The 20305-nt window shown below is 48.4% G+C and overlaps 1 protein-coding gene across 1 annotated transcript in view; it reads right to left on the reverse strand.

Moving 5' to 3' along the window:
• The window catches only part of NCAPG2 (non-SMC condensin II complex subunit G2), a 431039-nt gene that overhangs the window by 101272 nt on the left and 309462 nt on the right, over window positions 1–20305 (reverse strand). The window contains exon 24 of the mRNA XM_086941500.1: window positions 19163–19306. Within this exon, the coding sequence (XP_086797626.1) occupies window positions 19163–19306 (144 nt within the window). The remainder of the gene's footprint in view (window positions 1–19162; window positions 19307–20305) is intronic.

Consider the following 20305-nt stretch of genomic DNA (forward strand, 5'->3'; position numbering starts at 1 on the left):
GCGGAAAGCCGGGACTGTAGGAATTTGCATGTATTTGTGGAACTGTTTGCTTGCTCATTCACCCACACTACATCGTTTTTAAAAAATTGGAATTGCGCCGAATTTTAATTAGTTTTCACTTGTGGTGTAACTGACATTTGATTCCTAACTCGTAAGGGATCCTCGTTACCCTCCCGCTGTAAACGCCGACCCAGTAGCAGAGTCAATCACTACCTGGGGACCGCGTTTTAGGATCCGCCATCTTGGGTGAGGGAAACAGCAAACGAGCAGACTAGTGCTCGGAACATCCCGCCCTTGCAGCTACATAAGGAAGTAGGAATTCACAAGCTCAGATTGATTGAGTGCTTTGTGGTGTCCTGAGGCGGAAAGCCGGGACTGTAGGAATTTGCATGTATTTGTGGAACTGTTTGCTTGCTCATTCACCCACACTACATCGTTTTTAAAAAATTGGAATTGCGCCGAATTTTAATTAGTTTTCACTTGTGGTGTAACTGACATTTGATTCCTAACTCGTAAGGGATCCTCGTTACCCTCCCGCTGTAAACGCCGACCCAGTAGCAGAGTCAATCACTACCTGGGGACCGCGTTTTAGGATCCGCCATCTTGGGTGAGGGAAACAGCAAACGAGCAGACTAGTGCTCGGAACATCCCGCCCTTGCAGCTACATAATGGGACCACCCTCCAAGGAGCGCAGTGGATGGGCGCAGCGGGCGCGCCTAAGGCGCGCCGAAGGTAAGCCAAAGGTAGGCCCGTCTGTGCCCGTCCGTGCACAGACCGGGCATAGATTTACAAAAGGGGGTGGTGATGAACAGAGTGTCTGAATTGAGCAGACCACTCTTACCCAGTCCAAAGATCAGGGCTTGATCCATCACCGTTATTTATCTCACTGCCCCATCCCAGCTCAGAACCTGGCTATATGCAAATCAGTCTGTCCCTGGCCCAGTGCATCATGGGAACAGGGCAGACTAAACTACCAAGCCAATTCTTTACCAGAAAGGAGACAAGCTACCGGGGACCGGTTTCTGGCATTTCAGCCTCTTCGGCCCGGCTTGCTTGAATCCTGATGGAGCAGTGAGAAAGGGACTCATGTCTGAGTATACCCTGCCACACCTATAGTGGCCAAAATCGATTTACAAAAGGGGGTGGTGATGAACAGAGTGTCTGAATTGAGCAGACCACTCTTACCCAGTCCAAAGATCAGGGCTTGATCCATCACCGTTATTTATCTCACTGCCCCATCCCAGCTCAGAACCTGGCTATATGCAAATCAGTCTGTCCCTGGCCAGACCGGGCATAGGGCTGGAAACGCTGTCAGCACTAGACCCTTCATTACCTACAGCAGTCAGGAGCTATTGGCTATCGGTAGATCTGCCACGACCTGCTGCTGTAAACTTGACATGGCGACACTAAATGGCACTATAAATTGCGGTCAATGCCATATAGTGTTCTACCCGAAGCAGATCACTGCTTCTGCAAATAATAATGCTGTTCTAAAAGGGGCACTGATCAATGCTAGATCCCTATCTAAACACGCACTTGACATATATGATACCATTGTAGAAGATAATCTTGATTGCCTGTTTGTCACAGAGACGTGGCTAAAATCATGGTCTACGCCAGACATAGTGCAAGCACTCCCCCTGGGATATCAGATCCAAAGAATGGACAGGGAGGAGACTCGGGGGGGGGTGGAATAGCAATAATATATAGAGATTCCTTCAACTGCACCACAACAAAACTTCAAGAGCTTAAGGACGCGGAAGGGATGTGTTTTTTACTTAAACTCACAGACTCTTTTACCTTTGCTGGTGCTCTAATCTATCGCCCCCCAGGTCCCTGCAAAAGCTTTCTAGAAGCATAGGAGAGGCACTGAGCCCCTTGGCTACGCGCTTCTCTAATTTCACTGTATTAGGAGATATCAATATCCATCTTGACTCACCTATGGATACCTCAGCAATCGCCTTTAGGGATACCATGGATGTATTGGGCCTGACTATATGCGTCATACAGCCCACACATGAGGCGGGGCACACGATTGACTGCATATCAACTAACCTGCAAGACATTCAAATCAAAGCCCATAAAATCCTAACCTGGACAGATCATACATTAATACCATTTGTACTACCATTTAAAATACTTAGAAATAATAAACTCGCAGGGAAAACTGTACACAGCAGTCAATTAGAATGGAAAGACGCCATGAAACATCCAGAACTGCTTAACATAGCAAAAGAACACGAACCTTCATGGTCAGGACAGCCTGAAGATGACAATGACCACTTCAGGAAATGGATGTCAGACTTGAAAGCAACAGCAGCCCCGACCAACCGTAAACCTAGACCAACGACTAAAAAACAATCAGCACCATGGTTTAACCCCATGTTAAAAATAAAACAAGGAGAGGTTCGTAGAGCCGAACGCAGATGGAGAACTAACTACTGCATTGAAGACAGGAATAACTACAAATCCACCAGAAGCGCATATCATGCTCTGATTAAACAAGCCAAAACCAACTTTTACACCTCGGAAGTAGAAAATGCCAGAAACAAACAAAAAACTATTTTTAAAATTGTCAATAGTTTTAATAAACCTAAAATATTAGAACAAGAAATCCCGCCTTCAGAACAACTATGCAATACCATCGCAGACTACTTTGAAAACAAGGTATTAGCACTCACCAAGGATTTCATCACCTCTGAAGTTAGGGTAAATGAGGAAAACGTGGAAAGGGACAGACTGGAAACTTTCCTTCCCATTAGCTTGGACGAGACCCATAAGGCTATCTTAGCGGCCAAGTCAGGTTCCCCGTTTGACCCATGTCCTCCCGCACTGCTACATATGATGGTGGAGGTAGTTAACCCTGTGATTAACAGCATTGTGAACTCCTCTTTGACCACAGCAACAGTCCCAGTTGAATGGAAGCTAGCGGCAGTCAAACCATTGCAAAAAAAGCCACTCCCTGATCCTACCACCTTATCCAACTTAAGACCAATATCCCTTCTCCCTATGCTGTGCAAAATCACTGAAGCCTGTGTAAATAAACAGATCACCAAATTCCTGGAAGGAAATGAAGCCTGGCATCCCAATCAATTGGGTTTCAGGGCTCAACACTCCACGGAAACTGCCCTCCTGCTCACCTCAGATACCATCCGCATGGCCCTGGATCAGGGTAAGAAGGCCGTCCTGATTTTATTGGACCTGTCGGCGGCCTTCGACACTGTGTCACACGCCATTCTGATTAACAGACTTGAAACCTCTGGCATTTCTGGCACAGTGTTGGAATGGATCAAAAACTTCCTGAGTGACAGGAGACAAGTAGTTACTCTCGGAGAATTTCGCTCCAAGGAAAAATTGATAAAGATGGGCGTTCCACAGGGCTCAAGCCTCAGCCCAACGCTGTTTAATGTCTACACCGCCCCTTTAATTAAACTAATATCGTCATATGGAATTGATGTAGTCGCCTATGCGGACGATACTCAATTGATATTGGTTTTGGACAAAGACACACAGGAATGGGAAGAAAAACTCAAAAGCTGCCTCACGGCAACCTTTGATTGGATGAAAGTCAATCATCTAAAATGCAACACAGGCAAGACAGAAATCGTGCCAATGGGCCCAAATAACAACTTCACGCCCAAAACCTGGTGGCCAGAAAAGGCAGAAATCCCACCGAACACTACCCAATCGGCACGAAACCTAGGGATTACATTTGACAGCAATCTCTCTTTCAAGCAGCAAGCCCTGAAAGTGGCAGGTAACTGCTTTGCCATTATTAAAGGACTCAGGAAGTTTTTCGACCTCCTTCCTCTTGAGGCTAGGAAGACGGTAACAGTCGCTTTGGTGACGTCGCGGATAGACTATTGTAATAGTCTTTATGCAGGTACTACAAAAACCACCACACATAAACTTCAAATGGTGCAGAATGCCGCAGCTAGGTTAGTCCTTAAATGGCCGAAGAAATCTTCTGCATCATCTGCACTAAATACTCTACATTGGCTCCCAATTAACAAGAGAGTCCTATTCAAAATACTGATTATCACTTTTAGAGCCACCCATGCTCTGGGACCAAAATACCTACAGCAGAGATTCGCCAGATACCATCCCTCTCGCAATCTCCGTTCATCTAGCTCTAATCTCCTGTCAGTACCTAGATTTAGGCTCAGCACGAGAGGTGGCAAATCCCTTCCAGTACTCGGAGCAAAAGCGTGGAACGTTCTTCCCCCCGACCTTCGTGCCCTAGACAAAGAAAAGGATTTTAGAAAGGGACTGAAAACCTGGATTTTCAAGCTACAGGACTCCCGCGTTAGAGCACTAGTGTAACAGCTGGGTGAGTTCCATCCACCCCCTACCTGTTTCCTTCATCACTGAATCAGTATCTGGCGCCTTGATGCTCCCTGGAGTGACTGCAGCGCGGTACAAATGCTATTTTACATTACATTACTTGACTTAAGTAAATCACAGTGTCAATGAGAGGGGTAATAGGGAGAAGCCCTGCTAGATGCCTTCATTGACCAAACATGGTCATGTTTTGCTGGAACCACTCCAATCTGACCACTGCAAAGTTCCTGTCAAAGTCGAATTAAGATGTTCAGAAGAGCTACAGGAATAGTCCTACTATGAACGGATTTCCCAATGACTGTCTTGGCACAATGTTGAATGTGGATCGCAGATCCACAGAAACTACACAGAGGTACTCTTTTTACTTTAAAAAACGTTCCAGGACCAGGAAAAATCTGAATAAGGTCGGCTATTTCTTTCTAAACCAGAGTTGATTCTGGAACAAATTCTTATTAGACTCAGTCCATGCTTCAAATTTGGACAGCAGTACTGAAGTAAATATTTCTAGACTTTATAAAGGAGACTAATCTGGCGATAGTTGCCTGGGTCATATGGTCACCAATCTTGTAAACTAGCACTATGTCAACACCAAGCCAGGAAGAAGGTATGAGGGCCCACCCAGTTACTAAAGTGATCTTACACACCCCCCCCCCGAGAAGACAGAGTCTGATTTGTGTAATTCAGCCGGCATTTTATCAAAGCCACGGCTAATCTTTATTATGCTTGTTGGCTGCCATAAGAATTTAGTTTGGAGTGAAAGGCTCTGTATTTGCAGGTCCTTCAGTTATTACTCTTCAGTACATAGTGCTTTCTGCCCAGGCTGGGGAGTCAAAATATAAGCTGAAAATAAATCAAACCATCAATGTACATATTTTGATGAATTATATTTACAGCTGTTGGCTATAAAAATGCCAGAAGGAGAGCGTGTCCACCAGAAATTCTGCTATTTTAAATTTTTTAGCAGGGCCTTATAGTGAGGTCTGCAGTCAATAACTTATGTTCTGGTTTTACTTTTGATGGCCACAAAAAGATAAACATGCTTGTCTGCAATCTTTAACTAACTAAGGATGGCTGCTAGGTTTGGAACTGGGGTGGCAGGGTGGGCTAAAGTACGGTGATGGATTAAACCCAGATCTTTTGACTGGGTGTGAGTGTTTGATTGGTTCAGATGCTCCGTCCATTACCACCCCCTTTTGTACAGGTTTGGCAGTCAAGCGGTAGAGAAAAGTTTTGGAAAAACATGGAGCAGGGGGGCGTGTCCAAGATGGCCGAGGTGTAGAACGCACATCTTAGAGCTCTGCCAGTTCACAGGCCCAGCGTCGACTCCACGGCAGACGTTGGTGTCCGATTACAGCAGGCGAGGCGAGGCGGCCCGATGTGTACTGGAAGTACCTATGATTAAACTACAAATGTCAATACTTAGCGTGTTTAATAGACAGGACAACTGCACTTTCCGTGTAACTTGGTGTAAAATGCATTTGGAAAAAAACGAATCTACTAACGAGTCTAACAAAATAAATAAGGCATCTTCCGCTTTCTTTAGGAGTGTTGGAACATGGCGGCGGGCATCTGGGTGAGCGGGAAGCGGGAGGTGATGGCCTGAGTAATGGTGTCCATACTTGGTCTTAATGTTCGAGGCCTTTATTCCCCAACAAAGCGGTTAGAGGTACTGTCATACCTTAAGGACACTAAATGAGACATCTGCATGTTGCAGGAGACTCACCTGGTCCAAAAGGTGGATGCATTCCCGCTGGTTCGATCGTCAGTACTTCTCTTCTGGGAGAGGCAAAAGGGCAGGGTTGGCCATCTTGCTTACCACACACTTTGCGGGTAGGGTGTTTTCGCAGATATCGCGGGCCGCTTGTTAGCATTGCATGTACAGATTCAGGGCATCAGGTATACGCTAGCCACTATCTATGCCCCCAACGACAAACAGGATTTTTTTTATCAAGGACACCCTGGGTCGCCTGATCTCTACTTCGGACAGGGAGATGGTGGTGACTTTAACGCCACAATGGACGGGCAGCAGGACAGATCACTATCCTGGACGGGTCAGGACAGAGGACTCACCCCAGGCACCAAAGGTTGACTGTCTGAAGCCGGCCTAACCGGCGACATATGCACTCAACAGAGGTGGACTACACATTCTTTTCAGCATCGAACCAAACATATACACGAATCAACTACTTCCTTACTACACCAGGGATAACGAAGGCCACAATAACCAGATATCGGGGCCGCTGCCCTTCCTGATCAATCCCCCATTAGCCTGAGATTTTGCTCCACAGTGCTACCACTACTTACCAGCGCTGGCTCCTCGACACAAAATCCTCACATATGAAACGGTGCGTCTGTCACCCCTAACAGCATTTGCCCCACAGTGCTACCACCAACTTACCAGTGCTGGCCACCCGACACAAAAATCCTCACATATGAAAAGGTGCGTCTGTCACCCCTAACAGCATTGACCAACTTCCTAGGGCACAATGATACTGCTGAGACAGCCATAGCTACACTATGGGAGATGCTAAAGGTGATCCTATGGGGACACTTAATTGGCGTAGCCACAGACTACAATAGGGAGCGGCGAGACAAGTGAGGCCAGCTAGAAGGTCAGACTAAGAGGTTGGACAGCACACGCCCGATCGGGTACCGTGATGAGGCAACGGCAATTGAGGGCAGCACGTAAACCGTTACTGGCCATATATATGGGAAGGGAAGAATACGCCTTACTACGACTTCGCCAGAAATACTATGCTGGGGATAACAAGGCAGGACGTTTGCTAGCACACAGAGCACACCGCGGTAGGGCGTAGGTATTAGACTGGCAGATACCTGAAGTTTGTGGAGCGGATGGTTCTGTTTTCAACACAGACATAGGTATTGCAAACGCCTTTGGGGTATTTTATAGGGAGCTCTACTCTGCCGAGCTGTTACAAGAAACAAATGCTGAGGCATACCTGTCTCGGGTCTACCCACCTGAAGTGGAGGTACCTTTGTATAGTACCTTGCAGAAGAACATTACGGTGCAGGGCGTCCTCACTGCTATCCACAGGCTGCAACGGCATAAGTCGCCCGGCCCGGACGGCTACGGCGGGGAACTCTATGAAGCATTTGCATCCCATCTTGCCCGATACTCACATGCCTATTTAACTCTATTGATACACAGGGAACGCTTCCAGAATCAATGCGCAACGCCACTATCACGGTAATCCCCAAACCTGGCAAGGATCGTAAAATCTGTGCATCTTATCTTCCAATCTCCTTGCTGAATGTGGATGCAAAAATGTTCATTGCCGTGTTGGCGCATAGACTGCCACCATACGTGCAGGGAATAGTCGACCCGGACCAAGCTGGGTTTACACAGGGACGCAGGTGTAGGGATAACACAAAAAGGCTATGCCCTCTTCTAGACAAAACTCAACGCTCCCAGATCCCGGCACTGGTGCTCACGATAGACTATGAGAAAGCGTTCGACTGCGTACACTGGCCGTATTTGTACCGGGTGCTTGAGCAGGTGGACCTTGGCCCCCAATTTCGTGGTTGGGTGCAAGCTTGCAATGAGGCTCCCCAGACTAACATTCGTGTAAATGGCATACAGTCCTCCACTTTCCCCAACAGAGTGAGGAACCAGGCAGGGCTGCCCCCTGTCGCCTCTCCTCGGTTCTCTATATGAAGCCTCTGGCCAAACTCATAATGGGCAACGTAGGGGTGACCGGGATCCAGATGAGTGGGAGAGCACATAAGATCTTGTTATATGCAGACTACATCCTTCTGACTCTCACGAACCCGTCGGATTCTCCGACAGCAGTCATGGCAGCAATCTCAAACTTTGGGTGAGCGTCGGGCTTCAAAATCAATCCACAGAAATTCCTAGTCCTGGGCCGGACGCTACAGGAACATGAGCGAGCCAGCCTTCGCGAACAGTTTCCATTTCAATAGGCAGACAATGGGGTTCCATACCTAGGCCTCCAGATATTCCCCACAATCAAGGCCACTGCGGACTATAACTACGGAACCTTATTCACCATGATTAGGTCGGACCTCACTTAAATGGAAGCCACAGAAACTTTCCTGGCTAAGGCAACTGCCCCCCCCCCCCCCCCCCCCCCATCTCCTTCCCCCAGCGATGGAAGGCACGAAGTTTAAAGCATGCCAGAAAGCCAATTGCAAGCGGGTGGGGGATTTATTTGACGTGGAGGGCCTCATCGATTTCACCAAACTACAGACATACTACCCACTTTCGAACTTGGCGCAATGGAATTATTTGGCTGTAGCCCATTGGGTCACCAGACAGTGGGTCTAACCACACGCAGGCAGACCACTGCTGCATTTTGAGAACTGGTTCATCATGCGGAGCTCCGATAAGAAACTTCTGCCCAACAGCTATGGGTTCCTGACTTAGCCTGTACACCCTTTAACTTCTCCCGCCAGGGCTAGATGGGAAAAAGAATGAGAGTACACATTTTCTGACCAAGAATGGAGTAACATCCTCCACCAAGCACGCACATCCTCCTCAACACTATCAGTAAGGAAATGCTTCTCAAAATAGCTCATTATTGTTACCTCTCTCCAGCAAGAGTAGCTAACTAGGACCCCAGGGAAGATGGGATGTGCTGGCGAAAGTGCGGACAACGGGGTATGGCAGTGTCCCAAGATAAGTTCATATTGGTCAGAAGTATTAGACACACAAGTTCAATACAGATATACCCAAACTCCCCACTTTCATACTGCTGGGTCTTCCTAACCCGCTCACATACCCATTGAAATCGCCCAAAGGCAAAACTATCACTCTTACCCTGGGGGCAGCCGAACAGCTTCTGTTAGCAAGGTGGGGGACGGACAGGATACCCTCTCACATCAGAATTGGTTGCATAAAGTTTGGGATATCCTGGGAATGGAGAAATTGACAGCAGCGGCAACGCAGCAATTATCAAGGTTTGACAAGATGTGGCAGCCGTGCATAGCGTATTTGGCAGATGAGTTCTGAGAGTTGACATGCCCCCAGTACCTGCGGGATTTACGCCTAACTGTCACTGAAACTTCCACACACAACCATGCTGCATCTACCCCATAGTGCTACCAAAACTCCAAGAGAGAGGAGTCCATCTTCCCACTTCCCCCCTTTGCCCCCTCCCTTTAATTATTTAATTTACATGTAAGGGAGTTATAACATTCTTGTTTTTTCTCCTTTAAACATGCCTATTGATTACGCATCCAAATGAATATTCGCTGGCCAATGGATGTAGGCAGTTAAGGTTGTATTGTTGTTATCTTATAAAATCAATAAAAATGATTCAAACTGAAAAACATGGAGCAATGTGCCTGAAAACTGACCAATGGAGTTTCAGGCTTTGATGTGGGTCAAGTAGTGGCAGATTTAAGGAGGCCAAAACTACGGCTACCAGATCATTTAAAGGATTTATGGTAGTTTAGAGCGACACTTGATCCGATTTAAGTCTTCTTCTTATGTGAAAATATTTGTATAGATATTACTGCAGGTCCTTCACGGCACCAGGCCACCATAGAGAATGCTTGAGGTTCATCACCAGCAATGTCCCAACTTAAAATGTTCTGGAGATGGTAAAAGTTTTTCTAACCGCTCACCCGACTCTGAAGAAATGTGCACAATTTGAAAAAAATCACTAGAAGGTAGCTGTGTTGAGTGTTCTATCAAGGGACGCATCTGAAATATGACGTGCCTTTTGCTATGCACAGAACTGTGAAAACATTATCAGAAGAGAATGAAGGATGTCAATATGAGCGCTAGCAGCTGCCTAGCGATATTTGAATCAGGGAATAAGTCACCCAGTTTCCATCTCTATGGATGTCATGTTCAATTACCCACAACACTATGCTCTAGACCTTGAATTAATTACTAAGCTGCTCACAAGACTTCCTCTTCTCATGCCAGGTTGGTAATGGAGGCAGAGGCTGAGAAATTATGTGGCTTCCTCAGCAAGAAGGTGTACTTCCTGAGAGGTACATGAATGACATTAATCCTAGATTGAACAGCTTCCATTTGAGGGCTAACAAAGCATTGTGTTCCCCGGATACACACGACAACCTATTTTCTTGCAGCTGCCTACCTCAGCACAAGTAACAAATTTAACAAAGGATGTGTCATACCTAATGCTGTAGCGCCTGAAGAAATATATTCAAACCAGGTCTAACTGGAGTTGTGCATAGGCTTCCCAAGGTTCACTGGCGTTACTATATGATGGAGTTCCAACACTTGAGATATGGAAAAAACTTTGCATGAAAGTTTAACATCTGGAGTGAATGCACAAGTTACTTACCTTCGGTAACGATATATCTGTAAGAAACAGTAGTTAGTGTTAGATTCCTTACCTTAGAATATCCCCAGGCGTCAGACTGGATGCAGAAAGTTTTGCGTAGCAGTACCCCTTGCACGTCAGTAGTCTTCTTCTGCGGCTACGCGTCCGTCATCGTTGGCGCCGGGATGACGTCGGAGTACTTAGACGCCGCCCTCGCACACTGAAGTCAGTTCTTATACACAGCTTTTCCACGCCAGAAACGCAGAGCCATGATAAAAACCTACACTGGTGCCATGAAACTAGGGCCCTCAAAGGGAAGAACCTAAACCCTAGATATCGGTTCGCAGAACGGGGAGGATGGGTGGGGCGGTAAGGAATAGAACACCAACTACTGTTTCTTACAGATATATCGTTACCGAAGGTAAGTAACTTGTGCATCTGAAAGAACCAGGTTAGTGTCAGATTCCTTACCTTAGAATAGATAACCCAGCAATACCAACCCCGGTGGTGGGTCTGCGAACCAATGATCACACCAGAAAGTCCTGGAGAACAGAACAGCCGAAAAAGCCATCTCTCCGGACTTGGCTGTCCAGGCATTAGTGTCTAGCGAACCTGTGCAGCGAGACCCACGTAGCTGCCTGACAGATGTCCTGCAAGGGGACTCCCCGACCCAGGGCAGTAGTAGCCCCCGAGGATCGGATGGAATGGGCACGCAGCCCCACAGGAGGCTCCTTTTTAGCCAGTGAATAACAAGCCTTTATGCACAAAACGACCCATCGAGAAATGGTTCAATTGTGCACCCCCGTCCCTTCTTAGCGCCCACGTAACCACCAAAGAGCTGGTCGTCCATCCGGAACTGGCGTTTGCGGTCCAGATAGAATGAGAGCGCACGTTTTGGGTCCAGATGATGGAGCCTCTCTTCCTCTTTCGAGGGATGCGGAAGCGGAAAGAAGGTGGGTAAGGTGATGGACTGCCCGATGTGGAAGGCTGTGACTACTTTGGGCAGGAAGGAGGGACGCGTTCTCAAAACAACTTTGTCCGGATGGACAGAGAGGAAAGGAGGTTGAGAAGATAGAGCCTGGAGCTCACTCACTCTCCTGGCAGAGGTGGTGGCAACCAGGAATGCAGTCTTAAGAGTAAGAAGACGAAGAGGGCAATTGTGGAGTGGCTCGAAGGGAGCGCACATCAAATAAGTCAGAACAAGGTTAAAGTCCCACTGAGGCATCACGAAAAGAACAGGAGGAAACATGTGAGTGATGCCCTTTAAGAATCTACTTACAACAGGGGACTTGAAAAGAGAAGGCTGATCAGGAAGCCTTAAGAAGGGCTGAAATGGCAGAGAGGTAGCCTTTGATAGTGCCCAGAGCAGAGCCCTGCTGGGCAAGAGAAAGAAGAAGGAGGAGAACCTCTGAAACGGGGCAGAAAGTGGATCCACAGCCTTTGCTGTGCACCATGTAACAAATTTGTTCCACCTGCAGGCTTATACCGATTTTGTGGAGGGACGGCTGGCTGCCAGAATCACATCACAGACTTCAGGAGGCAAGTCAAATGGCCTCAACTGCCGCCGCTCAATCTCCACTCATGGAGGTGGAGACTGGACAGGTTCAGGTGGAGGACCGTCCCCTGCTGCTGCGACAGAAGGTCCTCATGATGAGGCAGACGAATCGGGGGATTGACTGACATGCTGAGTAGCTCGGGATACCAGTATCTTCGTGCCCAGTCCGGAGCCACAAGGATGACTTGGGCCCCGTCGCGCCTGTTGTTCTTCAGCACTCTGGGCAGAAGTGGTATAGGCGGAAAGGCGTACAACAGACCGCAGTTCCACTCGTGACAAAAAGCGTCTCCGAGCGAGTGCCGCCTTGGAAATTCCAACGCGCAGAACTGATGACATTGTACGTTCTCTTCTGTGGCGAATAGATCTAACCAAGACTCTCCCCACTGCTGAAAGAGACCTTGCGCCACGTCCGAGTTCAAACGCCATTCGTGATCCATCATGCAATGACGGCAGAGTTCGTCCAGCCTGGGGTTCAGGGAACCTGCCAGATGTTGAACCACCAGGGACACGCCCTGGTGTTCCAGCAATTGCCAGAGACGCAGAGCCTCCGACAAAGGGTCCACGACCCCACCCAGTCCTGTTTGTTGCAGTACCACATGGCGGTGGTGTTGTCTGTGAACACCTGCACTACACATCCCCGGACAGAGGGAAGGAAGGCTTTCAGTTTAAGCCGGAACCGCCCACAGCTCCAGAAGGTTGATGTGGAGCTGGGACTCCGCCGGAGACCAGAGGCCTCTGATCTCTGCCTCTCCCATGTGTCCCCCCATCCCAGGAGGGACCCATCCGTCACCATTACGTGCTCCGGTTGGGGTAGGGAGAGAGATATGCTGCTTACCCAATCGCGGTCAGTGAGCCACCGCTGCAACTGTCTCGCAGTGCCTTCCGAGATCAGCACGTGGTCGGACAGGTTGCCCTGATGGTGGGCCCACTGCAACTTCAGGTCCCACTGCAGAGCCCGCATCCGCCACCTGGCGTGATGCACCAGAAGGATGCAGGAGGCCATCAGCCGCAGAAGCCGCAGCGTCAACCTGACAGAGACTCGGGATAAAGGCTGAAAGATCGGAATCAGAGCCTGAATATCCCTAACCCGCTGTTCAGGAGGATAAATCCGAAACTGCGCCGAATCCAGAACCGTTCCGATGAAGAGGAGCTTCTGAGAGGGACACAGGTGTGACTTCGGCACATTGATGGAGAACCCCAGCAGGTGCAGGAGGTCGGCCGTAGTCTGTAGGTGGCTGACGACTGTCTGGGGCGAGCCCGCCTTCAACAACCAGTCGTCGAGATAGGGGAAGACTGACACCCCTAATCTGCGGATGAGCTGCGACCACCACCATCACTTTCGTGAACACCCGAGGGGCACTGGTAAGGCCGAAGGTAAGCACTGTAAACTGAAAGTGCTTGTGGCCTACGTGAACTGCAGGTAACGCCGGTGGGCCGGCAGGACAGGGATGTGAAAATATGCGTCCTGCAAGTCCAATACTACCATCCAGTCTCCGGGGTCTAGGGCAGCTAAGACCTGAGCCAAAGTCAGCATCTTGAACTTCTCCTTCCGGAGGAAGCTGTTGACGTTCCGCAGGTCTAAGACAGGGTGTAGGCCCCCTTTGCCCTTCTTGGGAACCAGAAAGTAGTGGGAGTAACAACCACACCCTACTTCTGGCCCAGGAACGTGCTCGATGGCCCCCTTGGCCAAGAGGGCCGTAACTTCCTCTTGCAGAAGTTGCAAGTGATCCCCCGACACGCGGTGGTACTGCGGTGGCATGGCTGGAGGGTTCGCGTCGAAGGGGAGGGAGTAGCCGCTTCAGACGATTCGCAGCACCCACCTGTCCAATGTGATAGTGCGCCAGTGGAGGTGATGGCCAACCCTGTCCCCCACTGGCGTCAAATGGGCCTGAAAGCTCGGACTAGGAAGGCTTTGAGGCGGATGCTGCGGGGGTGGATGCGGACTGGCCTTGCCGCTGTCCCCTGGCACCGCCACCGCGTTGGATGTTAGTCTGCGGCCCGTGGCTGGCAGGACGTGAAGGGGCGCCCCTTCCTTGGCCACGAAAGGCAGAAGTTTGCTGGCGTTGGCCAGACAGGCCCATGGACTTGGCCGTAGCCCTGGAGTCTTTGAAACGCTCAAGCGCACTGTCTGCCTTGTCGACAAAGAGGCGACGGCCATCAAACGGCATGTCCATGAGTGAGTTCTGGACATCAGCTGAAAAGTTGGCAGACCTCAGCCAAGCGTGGCGGCGAACCACTACAGTTGTGGAAATCGCCCTGCCCAGCGAGTCCGTGGTATCCAGCCCACATCGACTAGAGTACCGTGCTGCATCTCGCCCTTCCGCAAGGGCTTGAGTGAATTTTCCCCAGGGCTCCACCTGGCAATTTGGCAGCACATCCGCGACCGTGCCCCACAGAGAGTGGGTATAACGGCCCAAAAGACAAGCGGTGTTGACGGACCGCAACCACAAACTAAGTGAGGAGAACAGCTTCTTACCGAACTGCTCATACCTTTTGGATTCCCGATCAGGTGGAGCAGTCGGGAATGCAGTCTGGGAGTTAGAGGCCTGGATAACCAGGCTCTCGGGTGTGGGGTGGGTGGACAGGAATCTAGGGTCGCCCGTGCCGGGCGGTGGGGTCTGGCCACGGTCTGATCTACAGAGGGGCCTGTAGCGGGCCTGAACCAGGTGCCCAACAGAACATCAGTAAGGGCCTCATTAAACGGCAGTACAGGCTCCGAAGAGATTGCCTGCAGTTTAAGGACCTCGGTGAGGAGGTTAGTCCTCACGGCCGCGACGGGGCGCTCAAGAGCCAAGGCCTTGGCCACCTTCGTCAACACCACGCTGTAAGCAGCCCCCTCCTCCATAGCCACTGTAGGAGGGGAGATAAATCCAGTGTCGGGCGAAGTGTCCAAACCACTGGCTTCCCCTAGCTCAACTGCCCAGTCCTGATATGACTGGCACTCCCGTGCCAGAAGGTCCTCAGACCCCTCCCAACCCTCCTCGCCTCCAATTTCCTGATAGTCAGGTGCAAAGGATGGGGCAGGATCATAGAAGAATTGCTCTTCTCTCGGCGACTAATGCGGCGTAGAGCGACGCCAGATCCTGATCGAGGGAGAGACCTGGGACGACGTCGAGGGCGACACCCTGGGGGTCGGCGCCGGCGGAGGGGTCGTAAGGTCGACCAGCAGCGACCCAGATCCGGACCCAGTGGGGCCCTGCGGCGTCAGAACACGAGTCGTCGACGGCGCCGAGGACGAAGCACCCGATGGCGCCGGGGCCTAAGTCCCCGGCCCGCATGGGCTCCCAGTCGAGGCCGCGGGGCCCAAAGGTGCCATAGCGGGACCCGACGGAGGAGAGAGCGACCTCATGGCCATGAGGAAGGCATCGATCTCCTCTGGCGTCGCATTCAGCCCAGGGAACGGAGCTAGCCGTGGCGCCTGCGGCTCTGGCGGAGCCGCATGGGTGGTGTCGCCCGAACCCCCCGCCGCATCGCGTGAGTGTCAGGGGGAGTCTGAAGAGCGATGTCGTCTCTTCGACATCTTGTGCCTCTTACTTGAGGACTTGGAGCCCGATGAATGGTGTTGACTCGCCGAGCTGCGATGACTGTGGCCCCCGCGACCGGTCCTTCAACCTCCTCCTCGACCGGGACCGTGAACGACGGCAGGCCGACTGCCGGAGCTCGAGGCGCTTACGGGACCGCTCCTGCCTAGCCTTCGACGTCAAGGCTCGGCAGTCGGGGCACGACTTGTCGTCGTGGTTGGCCCCAAGGCAATACAGGTAACCAACATCAGGCGGTTACAATCGGCACAAGGTTTGAACCCGGGCATCCCTATCGGCACAGAGAGTCTACCAACTCGAAAAAGGACCCAAAAAGGATCGAAAAAGTTAGTCAAAAAGGGACTAAGAAGTACTCCTTGTTCCAGATCTGCACTTGCTGGCGCGGAAAAAAGAAAAACTGACGTCAGCGCGCGAGGGCGGCATCTAAGTACTCCGACAGCGTCATCCCGGCGACAACGACGCCGACGATGGACGCCGAGCCGCAGACGACACCTACCGACGCGTAGGGGTACTGCTACGCAAAACTTTCCGGATCCAGTATGACGCCTGGGGATAGTCTAAGGTAAGGAATCTAACACTAACCTGTTTCTTTCAGATCTACAGAGTTTGGCGTAGCAAGTTAATCAGTTGAGTATTGACCCAGAGGGCCTTAGAGAAAATCCTGCTGGGGGAGAATTTAGGGCGATTGTCAGTGGTGCAGTTGACAAATGTTGACCGCTGTTTCTCAGTGTGTAATTAAAGGTGCTGAAGAAGGAACTGCAATGGATTAAAGATGGGGTTGATCAGACCTGAAGACAGAAAGTTTTTGTACTTTCTTGGATAGTTTTTTGTATTGCATCGGTGTGCAACGCTTTCTGGGTGGGGTGAAATTACTTTCCTTGAAGTAAGTTGCGTCCGGCCAAGTCTCTTTAGTTTGTGAAGTTTCTTCCTCTTTTTATTGCAAATTAATGCAAAATTATCTTCTGGCTGCAAATCATTGGCTCCCTCTTGCATTGGCGGGATCCCTAAGATTAACCTACGAGTTTACTATTGTATTCAACACGAAAACATTAGGTTCTACAGGAACAGTGATCAGTCTCACTGTCTCTTTATTATTTTAAGATTTTATTAACAAGTAATTTTTCTAAAATATAATGTGAGACTGATGAAGTAAACACAGATAAAGCCATTGACATCCTGGAGTCATTATTTCCTTGTAATGTTTTGTAACACCAATTTGTCATCTTTGCTGGTGAAAGCCAAATTTCTTCCATGCTGTCCTGTGCTCTTAGATGTTCAGAGAGGCTCTTAACCAAACTGTGTATGACTTTGAGCCCCGACTCAAGGACCAAATGGTCTTTGTCCAACGCCTCTACAGTGTTTCTCAATTCAATCAATTGATTATCAGATTTTCGGGTCTGAGCCATCGACAGAGATTGAGTCAATAGTTTTTGAGATGGGATCCATGATATAAAGAACTGGTGAAATCAGTGTATTATCATCCGGGCTAAAGTTGATGCAACCACTGTGGGGAATTTGGACCCCGCTGTCAGCGTCGGAACAGATGAGGGGCCGGTCACTGTGGTGGGGAGTCTGCAAAATTCTTTGATTCTACAATCTTGCCTTGAAGGTCCAGCAGGGTACCTAGGGTCCTCTTGCTGAAGGATCCATTTATCCAGTCCTGGAAGGAAATGGAGTTGGCAATGCCATAGCTATTATCTCAGCTGCAAGTCAAGTCTGAGCTGTCACCTCGCCCTGGTAGTGTCCAAATTAGATTATGGCAATGCTCCACATGCAGGACTTCCACAATACCTGCTGCAGAAATTGCAGACTGTCCAGAACGCAGCAGCTCATCTGGTACTCCATATACCTAGATGAGTAGCGATGATGACCCATTTGAATAACCAACACTGATTAACTTTCGAAAAAAAGGACCATGATTTGACACTCATGCACAGGGCTCTTCACCTCTCTGGTCCCGAATACCTGTCCTCTAGGATTCAATTTAACTCTACCCTTAAAACTCTGCGGTTATCTTCTGGTCACTTTGCCAAAGTTCCTAGGGTAAATCGAGCTACAATGGGAGACAGATCCTTTTCCCTCCTGGGCCCACTAGCTTGAAACAGCTTGCTGGCCGAGTTACGTCAAATAGTCTATGAATGCTCTTTTAAAAAACAGTTGAAGACCTGGCTTTTTACTCTTTAAATGAACTCTCCTATTACTTTTCCACTAGCACCAGGACACGCCCGGGAGAGTACACACAGTTTATGAATCCAGCTATTCATTTACTCATTCATTAAGTTCTAAACTCGAAGGGGTTCCCTTTGATGCCAAGAGTCCCTGATATGGTACCTTTTTGTGGTACTACGATTTATGGCTGCAAAAAGACCTTAAGACGCGGTCAGCGACAACTGAAAATAAGTAACAACCTTAATCTATAATTGACAAACACTAGGGAAATTGCTGAAGGAGTATTAGCAACAAGTATCTGACACTATGGAGATATGAATGTGAATCACATCAAATACTAATTGTTGCTGATGGGGAGAATAGCAATAGATTAGCCTTGGAAAAATTACATAAAGGTGACTATCTGTTCTATCATGCTCTGCATTAAGATCTGCGACTCATTGGCTAAAAAGCAATCTTCGGAAGAACTGTGAGCCCATTCTACCAGGGCCAAAGCTGTCACCACTGCGTCATGTGGGGTCCCTGTCCTAAACATTTGCCGGGCGGCTATGTGGGCATCTCTCTTTACATTCATGAAGCACTTTTGTCTGGATGGTCAAGTTCGCTGAGAGGAACATTTTGCCAACTGGGTCTTGCAGGACTTTCTGGTTTGACTCGATCTACAGGCTACTGCGGCATCACCAGTCATCTGTCAAAATAATTACAGATGACGTGACACACTTTTCTGATTACAACCAAATCTGGCATCATATCTTCCTTGTTATAAGAAAATAAGTGCTTAGTGTTCAGAGGCATAAGCATACATTACTACCACACCGAAGCCCACCTCCATAGCCCCCACAATCAGGGCATTGAAACAAATAATTTATCATTTTTTCACAATTTGCCCTTTTCAAAATACCTTCCCTTCAATGCATTCCAGCAGGGGAAGTGAAAAGATCCATTCCTCTGATGTCAAATATCCCTCTATTCAGCTTTGCACATCAAGGAGCTAAAGTGATAAGGGATACAATTTGAGAATCTACTAAAAGAGTGTTGCTAAATTCTTTCAACATGATATTTGGTCTACAAAGTTGCTGATCATGGACCACCTATTAACCATAAAACATTACTGGCCAGTACCCTGTGAAGCAAAAAAAAGAAATCTAATCAATAAATACCTTGACAACTCAATCTGTGAAGACATTAGCCCACGGTTACATGTACAGTAAATCAAAATGGTACAAGTACAACTTCAACCTGTTAAATGTTGAGATCAAGCATCCAGTCACAATATTTACCTTTCGTAATGTGTAGCTGATTTCTACAACAACTGCGGCAAGTAATGTAGAAAGAACTCCATGGTGTACATCTGTACACACAGAATGCCAGTACTGAACAGTGTGAATGAAATCCCCAAGTGGCTCTTGAATGGAACGCAGCAACTGAAAAAACATAAAAAAGGAATACATTTGTTTATTCTGAAGCATGTATGGTGGACCTGCTACTTATTCCTTCTAATTCATGGTAACAACATCCCCTCCCCAAAAAGCGTTAAGTCCATTGCCTTTTGCTCCTTTGCACGAGCATAAATATGTAGAATTGTAGTGAGAAATTAAACTCAGCTACCACAAGCAACAGTTTGATGCACAATAAAAAAAGAAAATATATGTATTTACAGTTTAATACTACTCACTTTTAAATTCACCTATGGTTCATAATGAGCGGTAACATCTAGAAAGATTACCTCTTTTGTGGAACAACGTATTGCGCAAAAATATGAACCTGCTGCAATAAGTGTTTCCTTTATGCTGATGACTTCATTTTGGATAACCAGTTTTTAAGAGTTGAAAAGCCAGTTCTCGTGATTACTGTTTAAATAGCAGTTGTAATATTTGGGGACCAAAGGCGAGATTTTATGCATTTCATTCTTAATTTTAATCTCGCAGCAGCCATTTAAACCAACAATAAAACTGCAAACTTTTTCAGAACATCGACTCCCATGAGTCGAGTAGAATACAAGCAATGGCAGCGTTGGCTGGTAGCCTTTGCAATTTGTCAATAGATGTTCTGTTTTGTCATAGATTTCACCAAACTTTATTGCTAGGGAAGCTTTTGCAATAAAGTCAAAATAAACATTAGCATGAATAACCTTTAGTGTTCAAAGGATATATCACAACGCCACAGTAGTCCCTGGCACTGATGGGATTTACATGTAAGTGTGCATTTGCTCCTTGTGAAAGGGCAGAATGACGCCACTTATAGTTAAGTCAGCCAATGACTGAAGTGGTTTCACCCATTTTCATATGTTGTTGGGGTGGAGGAAAAATGTGAGTGAGAGAATTTCTCCACCGCTCCCCTCCTCATCCACCCTTATACTATGCTTCACACAGTGTTTGCGCTTTTATTGCGCAGCTAATCGTGAAAGTGGGAAGTGCCCTACT

This window comes from Lissotriton vulgaris, chromosome 10 (genome assembly GCF_964263255.1).
Source record: "Lissotriton vulgaris chromosome 10, aLisVul1.2, whole genome shotgun sequence".
Classification (NCBI taxonomy): domain Eukaryota; kingdom Metazoa; phylum Chordata; class Amphibia; order Caudata; family Salamandridae; genus Lissotriton; species Lissotriton vulgaris.